This window comes from Abramis brama (assembly GCF_963993115.1).
Source record: "Abramis brama genome assembly, chromosome: 13".
In the NCBI taxonomy this organism is placed as follows: Eukaryota; Metazoa; Chordata; class Actinopteri; order Cypriniformes; family Leuciscidae; genus Abramis; species Abramis brama.
Genome location: NC_139975.1, coordinates 22,740,677 through 22,761,248, shown reverse-complemented (window position 1 = coordinate 22,761,248; position 20,572 = coordinate 22,740,677). Strand labels below are relative to the sequence as shown.

The 20,572-nt window shown below is 38.5% G+C and overlaps 1 protein-coding gene across 1 annotated transcript in view; it reads right to left on the bottom strand.

Moving 5' to 3' along the window:
- Positions 1-9,553: 9,553 nt before the first annotated feature.
- fat2 (FAT atypical cadherin 2) overlaps positions 9,554-20,572 on the bottom strand; it is a 50,899-nt gene continuing 39,880 nt past the window's right edge. Inside the window, exons 20-24 of the mRNA XM_084133296.1 lie at positions 20,181-20,335; positions 16,206-16,647; positions 14,770-14,929; positions 12,690-13,198; positions 9,554-11,566 (exon numbers count right to left, since the gene is read on the bottom strand). Coding sequence (XP_083989422.1) covers positions 11,109-11,566; positions 12,690-13,198; positions 14,770-14,929; positions 16,206-16,647; positions 20,181-20,335 — 1,724 coding nt within the window. The 3' untranslated portion in view covers positions 9,554-11,108. The remainder of the gene's footprint in view (positions 11,567-12,689; positions 13,199-14,769; positions 14,930-16,205; positions 16,648-20,180; positions 20,336-20,572) is intronic.

Here is a 20,572-nt window from a genome sequence, read left to right as displayed (position 1 = left end):
GTACCTGTAAAGGTGGGCCAGCTGCGATGATCACATCGTTTTTGCATATACATGAGCGCTGTTTTCTTTGGCATCGCGTGAAAGGATGTTTAAATATTCGGATTCGGTGTTATAAACAGTGGCAGCTGACTGAAAAAGTCCCTGGCTGCTGGAGATGCCACCGGAAGTGACTGCTGGAGATGCCGCTGTACCGACAGGTGCCAGAGAAAGTCCTGGCCGCTGGAGATGCCACCGGAAGTGACTGCTGGAGATGCCGCTGTACCGACAGGTGCCAGAGAAAGTCCTGGCCGCTGGAGATACCACCGGAAGTGCCGCTGCGAGATGCCGATGCCGCATTTTGTGCTAGTCCTGAAACGAGGGGTATGTTGGGGGTCTTGGAAGCCCATTTCAGCCACATAAGAAATATAAATCTTAACCCTCTGGTGTCGTTCAGTCATTTTAGACAAAACAGAAAATGTTGGGAAAACTCTGACAAACTCTGTGACATTTCTGGCAGTCACTGTCAAAAAATCGACTTGATTCAAAAAAGCTAAATGGTCGGGGGAAAAAAGTCGTATTTGTGTTGTTCGCAGTCAGAAACGACTGCTATAGGGAAATGCAATGCAGAAAAAAGATCACAGAGAAGGGGTCACTGTCTGTTTGTTTTGATTTCTGTTCTTGTCTGTGTTTGGTTAATCTGTTAATTAGTTCATTTCTGTCTTTCTCTGCCCCCTGTCTGTTTGTTTATATGGTTTCTGATTTGATTTGAGTTTCAGTTCAACTGTGTCTCGTTAATTAGTCTCATTAGTTCCTCTGTTTTCTGTCTATTTAAGCCTTGTGTTTCTTTCCGTTCTTTGTCAGTTATATGTTGCATTTAGTTGGTTGTTCTGTTTCTGTACCTGTACCTGAGATCTAAGATCCTGTTTTGAGTTTGTCTTTGAATAAAGCTGCTGCACTTAGATCCTGTTTCATCCCTGCTGCAACCTTCTTTTAACAGGGTGACACTGTAAAATATCAAGAGTGCAAATTAGACACACTCGACCCACCCCCAAACATACATGAACGGGTATGACTGAAACACAAAGTAAGGTTTTTCACATGTGTGAAATAAAATCAATAATTCAGCCACAATGCAGAAAAACAACGGACAGCAAGGAATGGGTTACACTCTAAAACATCAAGAGTACAAAACATACTCACTTAAACACACACACAACACACTGTTATACACACATAAATGAACTGGTTTGGCTGTAACAATATGGAAAAATAGAGCAAGAAGACTCAAGTAAGCGGTTGATATCAGATTGATTAAGCTCTGATAAAGAATTCCTTTTCAATTTGTTAAAATGTTATTGAATTTTTATGTTTTATTTAACAAAATGTCTTTATCTGTCATGTCATGTTCAGGTTTGACTGTAGTAAAATTAGTGGAAAAACTAACACTCCAAATCAACATTTCAAACAACAAATATCTAAACCTTGACAAAAAGTAGTCAAGAATTAAGAAGTAGAATTTCCAAATATATATCCAAATCCACAACCTAATAGTTTTTCTAATAGTCAAAAAACAACTAAAGACAAGCCTCTTTTTATAGAGCTATATTATATTAATCTAGTGTGCACCATGGCATTATATAAGTTTTTCCTTCTTTTTTACTCCAACCAGATGACACTAATCTGCCTTCAAAAATGTTTGGCCTTGTCTCTATTTTAACAAATCTAAAAAAGTATTATTTTCAATGGGGAAAAATGTATCATAATTATGCCATCATTTTGAATATTTATGTCATAACTTTGACTTCATATTTTTGACATTATGCCATAATTGGTCATAATTTTGACTTTTTATGCCATAATTGTGCCTTAGCATGTCATTAGTTTGACTTTTTATGTCATAATTAGGATTTACCAAAGCATGGACACAAAACAGGACACAACTTTAGCAAAAGCAGTACCATTCCTTGCTTTATTTCATTGACTTTTGACATTTCAGAAACGCAAAAATCATCCAGCAATTGTTCCATTACACAGGTGTCATTTTGAAATATATATATATAAATATATAGGGCCCTATTTTAACGATCTGAAACGCAAGTGTCAAAGCTCAAAGCGCAAGTAACTTTGTGGGCGGGTCTTGGCGCTGTTGTTATTTTCCCAGCGGGATAAATGACTCTTGCGCCAGGCGCAAATCTAAAATGGGTTGGTCTGAAGTAGCTTCATTATTCATAGGTGTGGTTTGGGCGTAACGTGAAATAAACCAATCAGAGCGTCATCTCACATTCCCTTTAAGAGCAGACGCGCTTTGTTCTAAAGCGGATTCCTATTATAACGGCGGATTTGCCAGACGCGCGCCAGGAGCGGTTCACAGCCAAGGAGAGCAACGCTCTCGTCAGGGACGTTGGGGATGGAGAAACCCACCCAAATTAACTTCGGTTAAAAAGGAGTATGATAATTTGGGTAAATGTGTAAGCTAGATGTATGCTTTTATAATAAATTGTCTATCTATCTATCTATCTATCTATCTATCTATCTATCTATCTATCTATCTATCATAATAATGTATGATTTGCAAAAATGAAAACTGCTGCTTCTGTGTAGATGAGAGAATCAAAGTGTATGCGCGTTGTGCACACGCTACATTGATTATGGCCAAGCATGCGCCCTTAAAATAGCATATGAATAACATGCGCAACGCGCCACTGACTTTAAACTATTTTTTCCTGGTTAGTGGCGCAATTGTTTTCTAAACCTGCAAAATAGCATGAAGGAACGTTTGCGCCGGAACACGCCTCCTTTTTTGCGCTGAACCGCCCAGGGAGCGCAAGTTCATTCCCTAGTTTAGCAACGTGCTTCTGTGGAGGGAAAAGCGCGCTTTGCGCGGGTGCAAAATAGGAATGATACATGCGTCAGTGTACAAAGTCAATTGCGCTGGGTGCAAGATAGGGCCCATAGTGTGTGTCTCTTTTTTTTTCTTTGTCTTTCCTCTATGTATATCAGATCAAATCTACTAGATTGGAATTATATAAAGAAGAACAATAAGACCATACTTTCACTACTTTGCATTTTCACACCTTTTTTTCTCTTTGTTTGTTTGTTTGTTTCTTTATTGGTTTCCTCTTTTACTATGCATTTATTTTTTATTTTTTGTAAGTTAGATTATTTGGTTACACTTTATTTTTATGGCCCAATTTAGACATTCTACTAACTATAACTAACTTTGCAACTACATGTCAACTAACTCTTATTAAAGTATTAGTAGAGTATTCGTAGACCATATAGATTCTTAGGTTAGGGGTTCGGGTCAGTAGAATAAGTTGACATGAAGTTGCAAAGTTGCTTATAGTCAGTAGAGTGTCTGTTGGAGGAGCATCAGAGTTAGTAGATATTAAGCAGACAGTCTACTAAAACTCTAATAAGAGTTAGTTGACATGTAGTTACAAAGTTACTAATAGTTATTAGAGTGTCTAAAATGGACATTCAAAATAAAGTGTTACTGTGTTACTTATTATTTGTCTGGTATTTGTATTCTCCAGTCCTATATTTACTTTGGTGTATCTGTTTGTATTGTTTTGGTAAAAAACATCGGTGAGGGCTTTATGGCTCATAATAAGCTGTCAGTAATGGTACATTTTCTGATATATTCCACCGCTTCATCATCTGTCAGCTGTCAGTCTGCCAGGTCCATAAATATTTTATCCTTTAGGTTGTCATTCTTGGTTGGTTTATTGATAAGTTTATGACAGCATACTAGTGTCAAGGCATGTAGGAGTATACACTCTCACTTACTTCATATTATGATTCTGCATTGAAGATAAAATGTTTATTTTTATTTTTCAGAATAAAATGTGATTTTTTTTTTTTTTTATGAAACTACGGTAAGTACAACAATTAAATTTCATGATTAATGTGGCAACTGATATGTCCAATATTACATGCTCCACCATGATGCCATGTACAACAGATTGATCATCATCTATCAGTTTCCAAATCTGAGATAAGTATGAATTCCCTAACATATGATCAGTCTCTGGCACCTTCATACTCTGGCACCATATTTAATAGCGAATATTACCCATAAGACTATGTTTATCATGCTATGTGAGTGTGCAGGGCACACACAGGGTATCCTTTTAAAAGCATAACTAGTATGTGTGTGAGTGAAATGGTGTTTTTTTGTATGGATCTTGACTGGCATCTGAATAATGCTCAATGGCAGGGCTGATTACAGACATTTGGGCCACAGCCGAGTTCACAAAAGGTTTGTATGAGGCGACCCTTTAATGCTAATGATCATCCTGGATGAGCTTCTGCTGTGAATCGCAGTCTCTTGATCAGTTTTGTACTGAATATTAAGGGGACGGTGCGAACAGCTGCACAGTTGTTGATAATCTTTTCACAGCGTCTAATTGTGGACATTAAAGTCACCATGAAATCAAATTAGACAATTCTTATCTTTTATGGAATGTTGCTGTATTTGTCCTTGCACATCCTTTTTTTAATTCATGTGCTGTCATAGTCTATTAAAATAATTTCCCCTCCCTCTTGCAATCTATTGTGTTTACTGGCGCGAGGGCGGTACAACCTGTCACTCACACTAGATCGACCAATAACAAACCACAACCATCCAATCAATTCCCCAGAGACAAGATAAAGAAAGAGAGAAAAAAAAAACTTTTTTTCTTGTTCGAGAAGTCATTTCACCTGAATAACACGTTCAAGATGAGTTATGGTAGGCTAGGCCTACTTAGTACTGTTATTAGTTGACACTTATTTCCGAAACCCTAAAGTGTCTTTAGCCATGAGGAGATTCCTCTGCCTCAAGAAGACAGAAGTATACATTATGGGACTGCTCCACTTTCACTCGTACATAAATCTTTGCCATTGGTCATTGCCAGAGCCGGACAGTAACGGAGTACATTTACTTGAGTACAGTACTTAAGTACAATTTTGAGGGATCTGTACTTTACTCGAGTATCATTTTTGGGGAGTACTCATGACTTTACTCAAGTACATTTGAGAGGCAGATATTGTACTCTTTACTCCACTACATTTCTATCCATAACTGTGAGTACCCATTACTTCTTCTTCTAAAAAGGAAAAAAGAAACATCTCGGAAACCCTCAATTTGTTGTTTCCCTCTCAAATGTGATTGGATTGTGCAGGCGCCACTGATTAGGACAGCCTATCAGCAATCACCTTCAGCTTTCCGCCAAAGTCAACTCCATGGTCAGATTTAGATAAGAGACGAAACCATGGACGAAACAATCGATGAAGACGCAGCAGGTCCATCCCAGGAGCAATATTTTTTTCCCCAGGATGGTAGGGGAAGACTCATGAATATTCATTAGGGAAGTCATCTCTGATTGGTCTTAACCCCAGTGACGGGTAGGTTTAGGGGCGGGGTTAGGGAGGTCATAAGACCCCCAGTGACGGGTAGGTTTAGGAGTGGGGTTAGGGGTAGGTCATCAGACCAATCAGGGATGGCTTCCCTAATGAATATTCATGAGCCTTCCCCCACCTCGCCAGACTATTTCAATTTTCTGAACAAGTTAATGATAGTTTTCGCTTAAGTGTTTAAGTGTTAAGTGTTTGCTGTGTTTACCAATGTAAGCACTGTGGCAGTAGTAATGCAATATTTAGAAAATGTTTTGTACTCTTGTACTCTTGTGCTTGTACTCTTGATACTCAAGTACTTTTAAAAACAAGTACTTTAGTACTTTTACTTAAGTAGACATCTGACTGTAGTACTTTTACTTGTACTTGAGTAAAATTTAGCAAGGGGTATCTGTACTTTTACTTAAGTAATGAAGCTGTGTACTCTGTCCGCCTCTGGTCATTGCACACTGAGTCCGAAATTTTTTTCGTTTTTTCGTGTTCGTCAGCCTTAAAATTCGTCACGCACAGAAACCTTGCACACTGAGTCCGATGCGTATTTATTAAACCTTTGCGGAAAAAAACGCTAAAAATACAAAATGGATTCGTCAAGCAGTGACAATGATTTTGTTTTTGTTGCCCTCTTTCTTCGTAAAAAGAGAAAAAGCAAGAGGAAATATTGGGTCCATCCAATCCTGAGATTGCGCCGAGAGGAAGGAGAGTTTCACCTCCTTATCAAGGAGTTGCGAAATTATCCCAAACGATTCAAAATTTACCTCAGAATGTCAGTGGAACAGTTTGATGCTTTGCTAGCGATACTGGAGCCACATATTAAAAAGAAGACCACCAATTTCCGTGAACCAATCGATCCTGAACAGAGACTGGCAGTAGCCTATATGTCTAAGGTATGGACACACACACACACGCATACACATAGCCTGCGCACGCACGCACGCACAGACACACACACACACGGCCGGCAGAAGCGCTGGGCAGACAGAACAGCAGTATACAGGTTATATTTTATACCCAAATAATACATGATTAGTAATCGAATTGGGTGCTCGATTTTGTCGTTCGCTTGTACAGTGGCTCTGAATTGTCAAAAAACCTCTCAAAATACTGGCTGTGGATGTGAAAAACGCAGAAAATCGAACCTGATCCGATTTTTTTTATTACGGACGAAAGTTTCGTAGACAGTGTGCAAGCGTGATTGACATAACGTGAGGTCGATTTTTTTTTTTTACGTGCGAAAATTTCGGATGCGAATTTCGGACTCAGTGTGCAATGGCCTTCACAGTAGTTGTTGTGAAGCCCCCCGGCGAGCTGAGTCGCAGCTCCTCTGAGTGATCGCATTATGTTCTTCCATTATACTAAACCAGGGGCGTCGGACAGGGGGTAATAGTGGAACAGAGAAACAGGGGCCCTCAGCGAAGGGGGGGCCCACAAAGATATATTGATATGCTGTTGTGAGGGGCCCGTCCCTTGGTTCTGTGACCGGGGCCCAACATTTGGTGCTACGCCCCTGTACTAAACACATTTATTCTATGTGTGAAAGCTAATGAGTCTTCCTCATCCATCGCTAAATTCATTTTGAGATGTCTGGAATCAGGGGCGGATCTACTGGGGTGGCACGGGGTGGCAGCTGCCACCCCTATTAAAGGTCTTGCCACCCCAGCTGCCACCCCATTGATGTCAGCCAGGCCGGCTGAAAATAAGACGGCATTTACGGTAAAAACCTTTGTTTCCTGGGCGCCCCGAAACGCATCATGACTTGAGTAGAAAATACTTAACGTCCCTGATTCAAACGTGCAGAGCGGCGTTTGCTCAGTCTGGCTCACACACAGCGAGTCTGCTGCGGTGCGGCCCTGCAACCCGACTGGAGAGACTGAGCTGCCCCAGAGCCTCTGAAGGTGAAGTGAGTTTCCCCAGGTGTAGTTTAAACACACGTTTAACTTAAAGTTACTTTTGTATTGAATGTATTGTATGCTTAAGACGATTCAGCATCAGCAAAAACAGCGAGTCTATTATGTTAGCCAAAATCAGCGTCAAATCGCTCCCTCGTGATTTGTAAGAGCACTCTTCCCTTTGATTAGCCTAATTTTGATTTTAGTAAAGACAAGAACAGCTTGATAAAATAATAATAATAAAAAAAATATATATAAAATATTGTTTGTGTTTACTGATGGTCGCCGTTACGCCGACATTACGTTACAACACACCGTGCCAGTTAGGAGATCGATCATTTGATTAGCTAAGCAGTCCTATTAAATCCAATTCCTCTCAGATATCACAGCAATGAAACCAGGTTACAACTGGGGAAATAACAAATACAATAGGATTAGTCTAAACATAGCCTATAACTGGTGTGTGCATGTGATCTGTCTGATTTTATATTTGTTATTGAGGACAGAACTAAACATTTAAATGGTTACACTTTCTTTGATATTCAACTAATTTTAATTTAGATTTAGATTTTGGCTTCCAATGATTATAAAAAAAAGAATATATTTGAGGTAAAGCTGCATTCTGTCTAGCGCAACTTCCTTCCCTTCACAGCGGTGCGCTGTCATCTCCCTAAAACCCAAACATAACATCAAAATTTGCATGATCGGTGATTGTTGTAAAATGTAGTCTATACTGTTGCTAAACTGCGGGACGCGTTTGATAATAAAAGGCTATTAATAGTACCAAAATTGACGCAATAGACGCTGTTCCAAATGCGGCGCGCGCTCCAAATCACAGCGCAACGAGACAAGTAACGTAGCTATATTTTGGGCTTCGTGTGCACATCTAAACGATCAAATATGTCAAAATGGCTGTCTTGGAGATTCACTTAAACAATTTATTCACTTAAATAGTTTATGTCTTAAATGGGCGTTAATAGTTGGGAGAAAATATGATGCGTAATAATGATTAGATCTGCATTTGGTCTTAAAGAGGCATCAGTCTAATAAACCTGCTGACGGTTGCTCCATTAATGTGAATCAAACAACAAAAGACAAAGAGAAAATCAGTCGCAGCTCTTGAATGAATAATTTTGGCTTTTATAAGCTTTAATCTATCTATGATAAACTATGCAGTGCTATTTTAAATCTGACTTTATTATATGTCTTTTTAGCCCATATTACTCCATATTACTTGAAATTAAAGCACTGGGTATATAATTTGTATATTTGTTTAATTGTATACTTTTTTTGTTTGACCATGTGTTTGTACTTTGTTTTTGGTGTCCTATGTCTTCTGTATATAAAACACAAAAGCCTGCACCCTTCTGCATAACATACATGTTTTATTTGTTTTGTTAAAGCATTGCTTTTTCTTTTGCTATAGATATTTATTTTACATTTCAAAATATAAAGCAATATTAATTGTGTTCTAAATAAGTGGGTGGTCAAAGGCAACAGGTAGGATTTAAAGTGTGACGTCCACGCATCTAGGCTAGGAGATTCCCGGTGGGTCGACGTGCTTTTTGGGCCGATACATCTAATAGGCGTTTTTTTTTTTAACGGCCCATAAAACTCATACATCTGTGGCCCATTCGTTTTGTTTTGTTTTGCTTAATTGGCGACGCTGGGTTAGTGCCATTGTAATGCATTGGCCAAAAAAAAAGTCAGCGTTAGTTTTTTTTGACATTTTTAATTAAACACGTAGATCAGCGGCCCATTGGTTCTTTTCTTGATTGACACTGGGCTGGCCCAATCACATCTTTAATGTGAAGTATAGAAATTAGTACAAAGCTAATTATGAAAGTTTCCTTTATTTTTCAGTGCATTTGTTTTGCAATATATGGCTATTACTATCATGGGATTAATATTATAACTATTATTATGTAGGCTAGTAGTGTAATCTAGACTGTTACTGTTACTAAAAAAAGGTTTGAATTTTTCTTTGTTTAATTTGCACACTGAATATGGGTTGGAGCTTTTAATTTTGAACTCTCAAAGTGCACCAGATTGATGAATTCAACATTAAAACTCACAAAAATAAATGTTTTATATATTTACGGTAGGAAATTTACAAAATATCTTCATGGAACATGATCTTTACTTAATATCCTAATGATTTTTGGCATAAAAGAAAAATCAATTTTGACCCATACAATGTATTGTTGGCTATTGCCACAAATATACCCGTGCGACTTGTGACTGGTTTTGTGATCCAGGGTCACATATAGTAAATTCAAATACAACACAGTGCATTCTGTATATTAAACATAATTTTATTTAATATAGTTCATAGTATCTTCTACAGAGATGGGAAATGGCAAAGACAACACAGATTCTCTCACAGAGGAACTCATTTTAAACATGGGTTTCACCCCACATTGAATTTTCAAAATATAAAAAAAGAAACAGAAAAAATCCATTCGTACATACCACGCCCACTGCACAAACATCCGGCAGATCAGAATAACAAATACTTGCAACAGCTGCCATTAATATGTACATCAACACTGCACTATGTCATTTGAAACACTACAGACTAAACACTACAGTCAGTGAGGGAAGGAAGCAGTTTCATTGAGCACATGCAATACAATTTGATGACACATGCACCCGTCTGATAAACGAATCTCCAAAGCCTTTCACATTCAGGTCATCTTTGCATCCAATAAGATGTGCTGTGGTGGGAATCCCTATTCATAACTTCTCAACAAAAAAAATATATAATTAATAATAATTGTATACTAAAGATGATATCACTGTTATGAATCATAGACAGAAGCGCTTTAGAATATAAAATGCAGCTGTTGTTTGTGATGTACACACACACACAAATTTCTTCAATCAATCCAATTTCTTTCATACTTTGGCAGTATTTTTGATCTTTTTAATGATTAGTAAGCATTATGACAGTCAAGAAGCATAATTGAGCCATACAAAGATAGGGATTTCTTATGGCCTTGTTTGAATACTTTGGATCACTGGGAACTCTTAAACCTGAAAACATCTGCAGTACGAGAAGCTAAAGCCAGCGCATAGTTCACATCTAAAATTACTATTCACCAAACACAGCAATTCATACACATCTTAACAGAACAGCCAAATTTCCTAACAACCAGGGACACATCAACTTGCGGGGGAACTATATTTGATATTTCATGAACATACATGTAATATTTCACATTGTGTACTAAATTTTTGATCCAGCAGGGAACCAGCCTCTGCTTCAGTCGACTGTACAAATCAATGTAACCACTAATCTGCTGTTTTGTTGTAGTGAAATGTGCTTCTATACACCCTGCATCACTAAACACGTTTACACCATATGGCACGCTTGAAAATGATTCCAATTTTCCTCAAAGAACACCACACCTCAGCTCAGTTTACAGGAATAATCATCCGTCCCACAGCTGGCATCCAATCTGATAATGACATGCAATCATTTAACAAATGTGCTAATACCAATATAGTTTTCCCAAACCAAACCGGACGGGGTGCGATTGAACTCGCAATAACAAATAAGGGCGCATTATCTCTAGACACTACTGACATCATTTACAGTATAACACACTGTAGACTTTTTAAGGTCATGCATTAATTCTACAGATTCGTAAAGGGCAAAATAATGAGAAAAGTCGCATTTCACACAGATGTATTTGTTTTCCCTGAAAGTGACTATTAATACTGATAGTGCTTCTGTGGCTTTTAGCCAGTGAGCTTCATATAGCCTACTATATGCACGAGACAACCTTCCCCTCTATAATCATACGGGACCTTTGATCCATCGCAGACTCCTCTTTTTGTGGCCTAGAACATGACCTCCTCACAGCTGCCGTAGTCACTCTCCACCGTGTCTGAGCCAGTATAACTGCGAGCGGTCCTTCTAGTGGATCCGCCGCTGTCCGCATAGGAAGGCTGTGCCACGCTCAAACGCACACTGAGCCTCTTATGGCTGCTGGAGACGTTGTCCAGGCTGCGAGTGTGCTGGGTAGGGTAGTAGCTTATGGCCGTGTACTCATTAGGGCACTGAGAGCTGGGCAGCGGCAGCCCGTCCGGCCCCAAGAAGTCATCTAAGTTCTGGTTGCTGTAACAAGGGGGCAACGGAGCACGGCGGTCGGCCCGGTCCAGCGGGAAAGGGAAGCCTCCGAAACGAGAGTTCCTGCGCGACTCTGTGGAAGTAGATGAGTAGGTGCTTTCCACAATGTCAAACTGTGGGAACGCTTGAACGGAGGGTCGGCCATAGTAGTCTGGATCAGCTGGATACACTGTGAATGAGAGTTAGTATAAATTGTTTACTTGTTCTTTTTGCTATGGTTTGCACAGATTTGTTGATTAGTTCTACAAGTAGTAGATGAGTTGGGTCTATGTCGACTAGTCGGACCACATGACTGTTGCAGGGTGCACTTGTGTTCTAGTAATACAAATTCTGTCTCAAACATTATTTTCATGGACAATAAATGGCCTTGTCTGAAAGTTTGGAGTAGGTTTAATAAAACTTGTAACTTTGTAAAACTTACAAATAAAATCAGTAATATTAAATGCTACAAGTGAATTTATGCATCACAACATTATACTGTACAGTATGAGATCTGCTAATGATTATGTTAGCAATTTATAGTTAAGTTATTAAATTATTTATGTTTTCAAAGATTCACTTTAAGTGAGAGTTCGATGATGGCAATGGTAATCTAAATGTATAAACAGGGTAAATAAGCATGCACAATTAAACATACAAAATATGAGCCAATATTAATCCAATATTGCCCACATTAAGAAATCTCCACTATCAGCTTAAACACCAATATATTCAATATACATCAGAAAATTCCTCTCCCTGCTGTGTGGCATTCATTTGACTGTATATTTGAAACCAGAGTCTTCCACTATATGCGAGTGGGATGTGACAGTTTTTTGCACTGCTTATAACAGTTATGACAATCTACGGTGTTAAATTCACACACTGTCCATCAACGCAGTAGTGGATGTGGCAGAAACAGCAGAGACACATTGTACAGTATATATATATATAAAATTAAAAGTAGGGCTTGCACAGCTATTCATATGTACTTTAATTCTCCACTGTTTTTGAAATGTTTGAGTGTTGCAAAACTGTCCTTGAGATATCAGCACATCACAATTTTGAATGTGCTATTGATAGTTATTAAGCCATAGCTTTTAAGGAAAGCATCACGAGGAGAAACTCTCAGTGCTGCAGAAAACAGAAGATATAATTGAATATGACCCGCACATGCTTTTCCATTGACCTGCACAAGCACACGCAGCTATTTGTCCTCCGCCTCTCTCATCTTTCATGATGTGACTAAATTCCAAATTAAGTGAAGAGCCTGTAGAAGCTGGGAAAATAATCAATAAAACTGTAGTTCTCACCTTCGTAGTCATGCTCCCAATTGTTTTTCCTAATAGAGTCGTTGTCAGAGCTGGTGGAGGGTGGAGGAGGTAGATTGGGGGCGACGCTGCAAATGACAGGACCCTGAGGCCTCTGAGATCGGGGTCCCACCTGAGGGATGAGCTCCCGCTGTTCACGAGGTTTGAGTGAACGGAAATGACTGTTGTCCGGATCACATACAGAGCCAATCAGAGTGCTGATCTCCATGGGAGAGCTGATCTCAGTTTCTTTCATCATGCTTTTGGGTAAAGTTGGGAAGTAACCGTTGGAATCTTGCACGCAGCCCGACTTGTGCTGCGTTTTGCTGACGTAGCGTTTTCGTAAACACACAAAGGCCACGACGAGGAGGACAAGCCCCAATATGCCTGCGCAGATCTCTGCGATTTCCACATAAGGAGGGGAGGTGGTGCGCTCACAGTGGATGGAGCTCCCCGCCATTGAACAGGCGAAACCATCCAGACAGGGATTTGGAGAGCACGCAATCTGACATCTGCAAAGAGAAGGAACAATTGACTGAATGTAGGAGTGTGTGACAGCTCTCGATCTGTGGTTAGAAGCAAAGTTTCATATTTGCATGACATGTGGACTTAATAAATTCTTATCTTGAGCAAAATAAGCAAGCTGACTTTCAATACAATCTATATCTTTTATTTAGAATACATACAAATGTCATTTACGTCTTTTAGTTTGTTCAGAAATTTAAAGCACCGTTTTTGATGAGTGCGCATGTGCGAACGTGCTTTACTATGTAAGAACAAGCCTATGATTGAATCTGGAAATAGAGCAAAATGAGAAAAAAATGAGAAATAGTCATCAGATGCCATGTCTGTAACTTATAGCAAAACATCTAGCGTTAATTCGATCTCAAACAGATTCATTAAAATAAGTTATTCCTCCACCGCGTGACGTCATAAACCAACGTGGTTGAACGACCACTTTGCGACAATACGGTTTCGGGAAACAGTCGTGACTAGCAAGTTGATTTATTCAACGATGCATCATACTATGGTAGTTAAGCAGCGAGTTACGTCGTTGTTCGGGAAACGCACCCCTGATCTAGATACAGTCAAACTCAGATACCACAGCTGAATTACTAATCAATGGAAATGGTACACTCCATACTGTATGCCATTTATGGATTATCAGAAGTTAATATCTTCCACATTCTAAACATCCAGTGTACCAGATACATTTATTTTTAAATGCTATCAAGCTATATGGGTGTTTTGCACAACCCAATGAATAAATGGGAATGCATTATGAAAAACTTATGAAAAAGTAACTCGGATATATTGTTGTAAATTTAAAAGTAATGCATTACTTTACTAGTTACTTAAGTAATCTGATTACATAACCAGTTTTGAGAGTAACGCATTGCAAGAGATTTGAGTTAAGACAAGTCGAAAAAGAAATATATATATATTTTTTTTTTTCATATAACAATTTTGAGTGAAAATTTGATGGATTTTAGATGGCATTTTGCACTAGCGCTCCAGGAAAAATGCATAATAAATAATATTAAATAAAAATAAATGGTTAAATGAATATTAAACATTTTAATCAACATTTCTCACTACTTACTAGAATTTTATGTCTTGCAACACTAATGAAAATAATAATTTTTACATAATAACTATACATTACAATAATATCAGATATCATGTGCAGTGTACTGGACATAATTGCATAGTTCCCCCAAACAAAAACCAAAAAATTGCATTATTTGATAACTAAACAGTGTTTGTGATTTGATGCACACAGAGACAGATACACAGAAGGACATCTATTGATTGAAATTCAATCCATGACTAATTTGCTCAAGCTTTGGAATAATATAAGAATGAGGACAATCAATAATGTTTTAAATTGTTAACTCAAGGCGAGTTACGGCTGAATGCCAAATGCACATATCACATGTAACCTGTGTGGGCACGGGTTTATGAAAGAGATAAAGAGGCAGAATACACAAGTATTAATTTTCATGCAGAGTCAGACTTCTCAATGCCTTCACCAAGGACATATGCATGTGGGATTTCAAGAGCTCCGCTGTATGAGTCTCACCTGTTTCCAGCAATTTGTGTGGAGCAGTTGCATATGTACCCTTGATTATTTGGCATACACGATCCATTGGGACATGGCTGGGATGCACAAGGATTGTCCGGCAGCTTGCTGTTCTCACAGCGAGAGCCATTGAATAGCATTGGACAGCTACAGCGAAACCCTGGAGGACAGACGTTAAAAAATGCATCTTTTAATGGCCAAGATAACAAAGTCATTTGCATAGGAACTTCTCTGTTCTGAGATCAAAGTAGACTGACACTGGAGTATTGAGAGACATTCGGATGCAGATACAATGGAGATCGTCTCCCTAGCTTTATTTCCATATCTGTGTAGTGTTGCTTAGATCCTCCAAAGACAATTCAAGCATTTTGGTTTGTTGTCCCTTAACAGTCAAGGGACTTCTTAAATGAATTCCCTACTTCACAGCTGTATTACATGAAACAAAAAATGTGAAATATGTTGAGGAGTGAATACATTTGCATCACTTTAGCACACTTTCACTAACTATCCAACCTGACCAGGTTCTGGCATATGTGCTAGTTTAGCACTATGGCAGCCAGGTGTATTCAAATTAATTAGAGACAATTTTCAATAACGTTTAGTTCATGCATTAGAAACTAACTATAATTTTTTACAGCATTTATTAATCTAGGTTAATGTTCCTGTTAATTAACTAATGTAAACGATTCAACTTTATTGTAAAGTGTTACCAATTAATACATTTTTATCAATTGCAGTCCAATCTGTATTTTATTAAACCTTATCTGTACTATTATTTTGGTTTAAAAAAAATGCATTTCATTTTACAGAGATGTTTGTGTACATTTTTGTGTCCTTTAACAATGTCTTACTACTGTATGTATCAGAAACTAACAATGAACAATAATTTCTTAGACTATAGACTTGTTCACTGTTAATTCATGTTTATGCATAATACATTAGTTAATTTATACAACTTGAAATGTTAAAAATTTATTATTTTTAATTAGTATTTTATATTAACATTAACCTGGATTAATGATAATAAAAAAGTAATGTCCATCATTAGTTGATGAGACTGAATGCATTAACTAATGTTAACGATTTAAACATTATTTTAAAGTGTTACCAATGAATTGATTTTTATCATCTCAAACCTTTTCCATTTTTATTATTTCTATACTACTATTTTGGCAATAAAATGCATTTCATTTTACAGAGATGTTTATGGACATTTTCTAGTGATCATGGCAGCAGGAATTCATCATATGGCGATTAAATGAAGTAGCATTATAATCATCCATATATAAAAAATCATGGTGTAGACAAGAAAAATGGGAAACCATATTGTGCAAATGGCATACAGATTTGGTGACCTAATTTGCATATCTTATTTTATAAAGAAGTAGGTAAAACAATATAGACTGTGTGTGAGTAGAGCATCATTGCTTTCCCACCTTCACTGGAGTCTTCGACACAAGTGCCTCCGTTCTCACAAGGATTACTGGCACAGATCTTCACATCAGAGCAGCATTGGTAGATCCCAAAGAGCGTGCCGGTCTGCGGGCCAGTTCCTGTCACCCCCTCCTTTCCTCTCACCGCTTCTCCATTGAAATGTAAGCTCTCCAAACAGCCCGTGAAGCCCAGTCGCTCTGCATCTGTGCTGGGATTAGAGCCGGCCAGCACCAGCGCCCCACCGGACTGAGTGAGCTTGCAGGGTTGTGGCAGAACGACAGACTTGGAGTGGCTGGTATCAATGGTGAGTCTAAGGGTTGTGCCATTGACCTCCAGAGAGACATGATGCCAGCGGCCATCAGCCACAGGGTGGTTGGCCACCTGTATACTGGCAGAAGGCACGTTGCCACATCCATATCTGAACCTCAGCTCCTTGTCCACCAGCTAGAAACACAAACACAAAAGAGTCAATGACAAAATAACAATGTTCATGATAAAGAACGGGGGAATTTAAAAAAAAATACGAATACTCTAAAGAGAGTTAGTTGACATGTATGAAGTTGCAAAGTTATTTATAGTAAGTAGAATGTCTTCTTAAGTGGACTATCAGAATAAAATGTATGTACATACACACATACACACACACACACACACACACACACACTATGCAGGGTCTAAGTCACTGTAAGTATGAATTGCATTTTGAATGTAATTTTGAATAGGTATTTTTAATTAAAGAAAAATGTAAATGTCACGTCATTGACCCCCAAAAACCTTTCATTCTGGCATGAAAGAAAATATTTCAACACTAAAAAGTATACAATTCAAACTTATTAGCTTTAGCCTGATGTCTACTCTGCGGCTTAAATAAAGTTACATATTTATGGGCTGTGTTAAGGCTCTTGCTGAGGTAGGTTACATAGCTTGTGTTTTTGCTCAGTTGGAAGCGTGTGTTCTCAGCGCTCGCTCTGTGGGAGATAAGAAAGCCCTTTGAGCATTGAAGGGAATTGTGAAAGACAGAGCTCGATGGAGAACACAGTTAGTTCTTGTTAAACCGCATCAACGACTTTGTGATGCAAAGCAACAGTCCTATCAGGAGCATTCGAAAGCACACTGACATTATGCCTCCTCAGCATTCCTCCCACAAATAATTACTCACATACGCAAGTATTACTTTCCTGCTGTGCGTTAAAAAAAACCCAAAAAACATAGCTTGTGTGTGCACTATACATTTGAAAGTATTACACTGATGCTAAAAGTATGCATTATTAAGCATCATCCCCTTCACGCCAGCCTCTTAATTGCTGCGGAAGAATCTTCAGAGAGTTTTGTGATGTAAGAAGTGAGCACGGAGCCTTTTGCTCTGATCTGATACCAGTCAGCCCATGGGTTTTGCTCATTTGCTTTCATTGTACGGAGCTGCTGTTTGATTTTGCTGTACTGGGTTGAGCTGAGTGTGCAGTGATGATGGTGGTGAGATGAGCACAAAAAAGGAAGAGGAACTTTTCCCAGGAGGACTCATCTAGGGTGAATGTTCGATCTGAGTTTTGGTTCATAGCACATCATGATCTCGCTGTGCTTGTAAATCGGCTACAAAACAACAAATAACTAAACATTTATGGTCAAGCAAGCAGTGTAAAGTATCCTTAAAAGGAAGTTATGTTCTTTTCCCACCTGGAGAAGATCATGAAATTCTGCTGATATAGTTCAACTAACTATTATTTTACACTATTATATTTACTCTGGAATATTCCTAAACAGGGCAAATTAGTGTAATTCTGAAAAAGCTCAGATGGGAGTGGAAAGTTCTGCCTGTGATCTACTGACGACGCCTGGTTTAAAACGTAAATCACCTTTTTAATTTAAATACTGTCCTCCCATAAATTGTGTCTTAAGGGAAACTCCTACAAATGCATCCGCAATAAGGTCAGCCGCAAAAATAACCCTGTCCACGTCTTTTCAGCGCTATTTTTTCACTGAGTGTCTTCAGTAGATCCTGACACTACTTTTTTAACGCAAAAGAGGGTTTGCGCTGGCGCAAGCTGTTAGTAAATTTGGCCCTTAGTAGTGAATGACTAAATTGCTTTTATATTAAAGTATATACACTAGTTTGGGGTCAGTAAGATTGTTTAATGTTTTGACGCACTGTGACACATTTCTCCTATAACCAGAAAAAAACTTTTGTCCGACTTGTGCCACAGTAGACCTTTTGTTGGTTCGGACCAGATGGGATAGCCTTCAATGCCCTTGTGCATCAATGAGCCTCGGGCATCGGGTTGTGGTTTGTCCTTCCTTGAACAACTGTTGGCACATTCTCGCCACTGCTGACCGAGAGCAACCCACAAGCCTTGCCATTTCAGAGATACTCTGACCTAGTCACCTTGCCATAACAATTTGGCCCTTGTCAAAGTCTCTCAGATCTTTATTCCTGCCCATTTCTCCTGCATCCAACATGCTGATAACAAGAACTGATTGTTTGCTTATCACCTAATCTACTCGGACCTTAATATGCGGCCTTGATCAATGATATCTGCTATATTTATAAATAAATCTAAATGTCTCTTGACTCTATCTCTCATCTTTGATAAAATGCTGCTTTAGAATCTGGCCAACATTACAGATCTTAGAAGCATCATTTTTCTCCCTACTGTTCGGAAGAGTCTTGGCATCGGGAGCGTGCCTGTGAAGCCTTTCAATGCTGTCGAGGTAGGTTTCGTAACAGACCTCCTGATGCGAGTCCAGTTAGAAGAAAAACCTAATTATTGCGATCAATGCCCCCATGCTCCGACTCCACACAGCATTAAAGGGTATCAGTTCCACCATATCTATCCCGCAACAGATCTTGTTTCTCTTAATAATGTTAGATCAGAGCTGTCGGTATCCATAAATGCTACAGCTGCTTAACTGACAAGTCACCTTTTATTCCCTTTCTCTTGTCAGAGGTGGCTTTGCTCAAATAGGCTCAATTTCCATTTGAAAGTAATTACTAAAAGGTAAGAAAGCTTAAAAAAATGTTAGCTGAGGAGTAGATTTGAATTTGAACTTTGCAAGTTTCAAAAGTATGAGCTGTCGCACCTCTCAAATGAAACGATTGATAAGACGTGAAGTGATAGGAATGTGCTGATATGCACCGGAATGTTAATTCTCCAGAGAGACACATAAATTATGTCATGCATGGCTAAATAGGCTTCTATGCAGCATGTGGAGATGTATGCCCTAAAGGTTTCTTGGATGACCGTGTTTTACAATTCCTTTTGAAGCCCCTCTGCAACAATGAAATAGTCCATCTTGCTAAGTTCCAAAACCCAGAGGTAAAGCTTTGGAAAAAAAAGCAGAGTGCACTTTTGATGTTGCAAGCCACTTAAATTGAATATTCAATTATGGTGCATAAATGAGACGACCTCCGAGAGTTATGTCATGTGATTTTGAAATAGAGGCTGCTGTTTTAAGTCATGTTTTCCACATTTCTCACAATATATAGGTTTTCTTTTGTGTATTCCCTTTCTGTAGCTGAAGCTTCAAAGCTGCATTAAGAGGTTTAAATAAACAATTACTCAAAGATCCCTCACTGTGCCTCTGAGAGCAGTCAGCCATGAATTCATCATAACACTCATTTCAGAAACACAGGTTGATTTATCACTGATGTGCTCAAAGGGCGGGATGAAATTCACATCACAAGTTCTTTGCTTCCCTTATAGAATGCACTCTTGAATATTAACGCGTTTAATGCGCAAGTTCGTGAGAACAAACAAGCTTCTGTTGCACACATTTGGATGTTGTATTTGTCATGGGGTGGAGTGAAGTTTCCTGTGATCGTTCCATTGTTATCTGGATGGCTGGGTTTTCTTTGCATTTTAGATTTATACCTGGCTTTAACATACACCAGGGCATTCAAAATAAGCCTTTTGTGCAAGAATGTGGCAGACAAAAGAATAAGTTAAAGATTCTTTTGTCAGAGTATTTGAGAAATGTTGTACCTCTAATGTTCCCCAGTCAGAGGCGTTGGTGGACATCACTGTGCCTTCTGCAGCAGATGTCTTGAGTCGAAGAGACAGATTGAAGTTCTTGTTGCCTTCTTCTATTTGATAGAGGTATTTCAGATAACCTTTGCCGTCAAACCTCACAGCCGATTCTGCAATGAAGAAAGCATAAATAGTAAGGTCCACTTCCTCTTGAAATTAATAACTGGCATTAAGTTAAACAGGCCTACCAGTATCTCACTAAATAAATTAATGTAAAGCATCTTTTTTATTTCCACTTTATATTAATATTACACCAAAAAAAAAATAATACTGTTCTGTTTACAGACACTACCATTCAAAAGTTTGGGTTAAGATTTTTTTTTAAGGATATTAATACCTGTATTCAG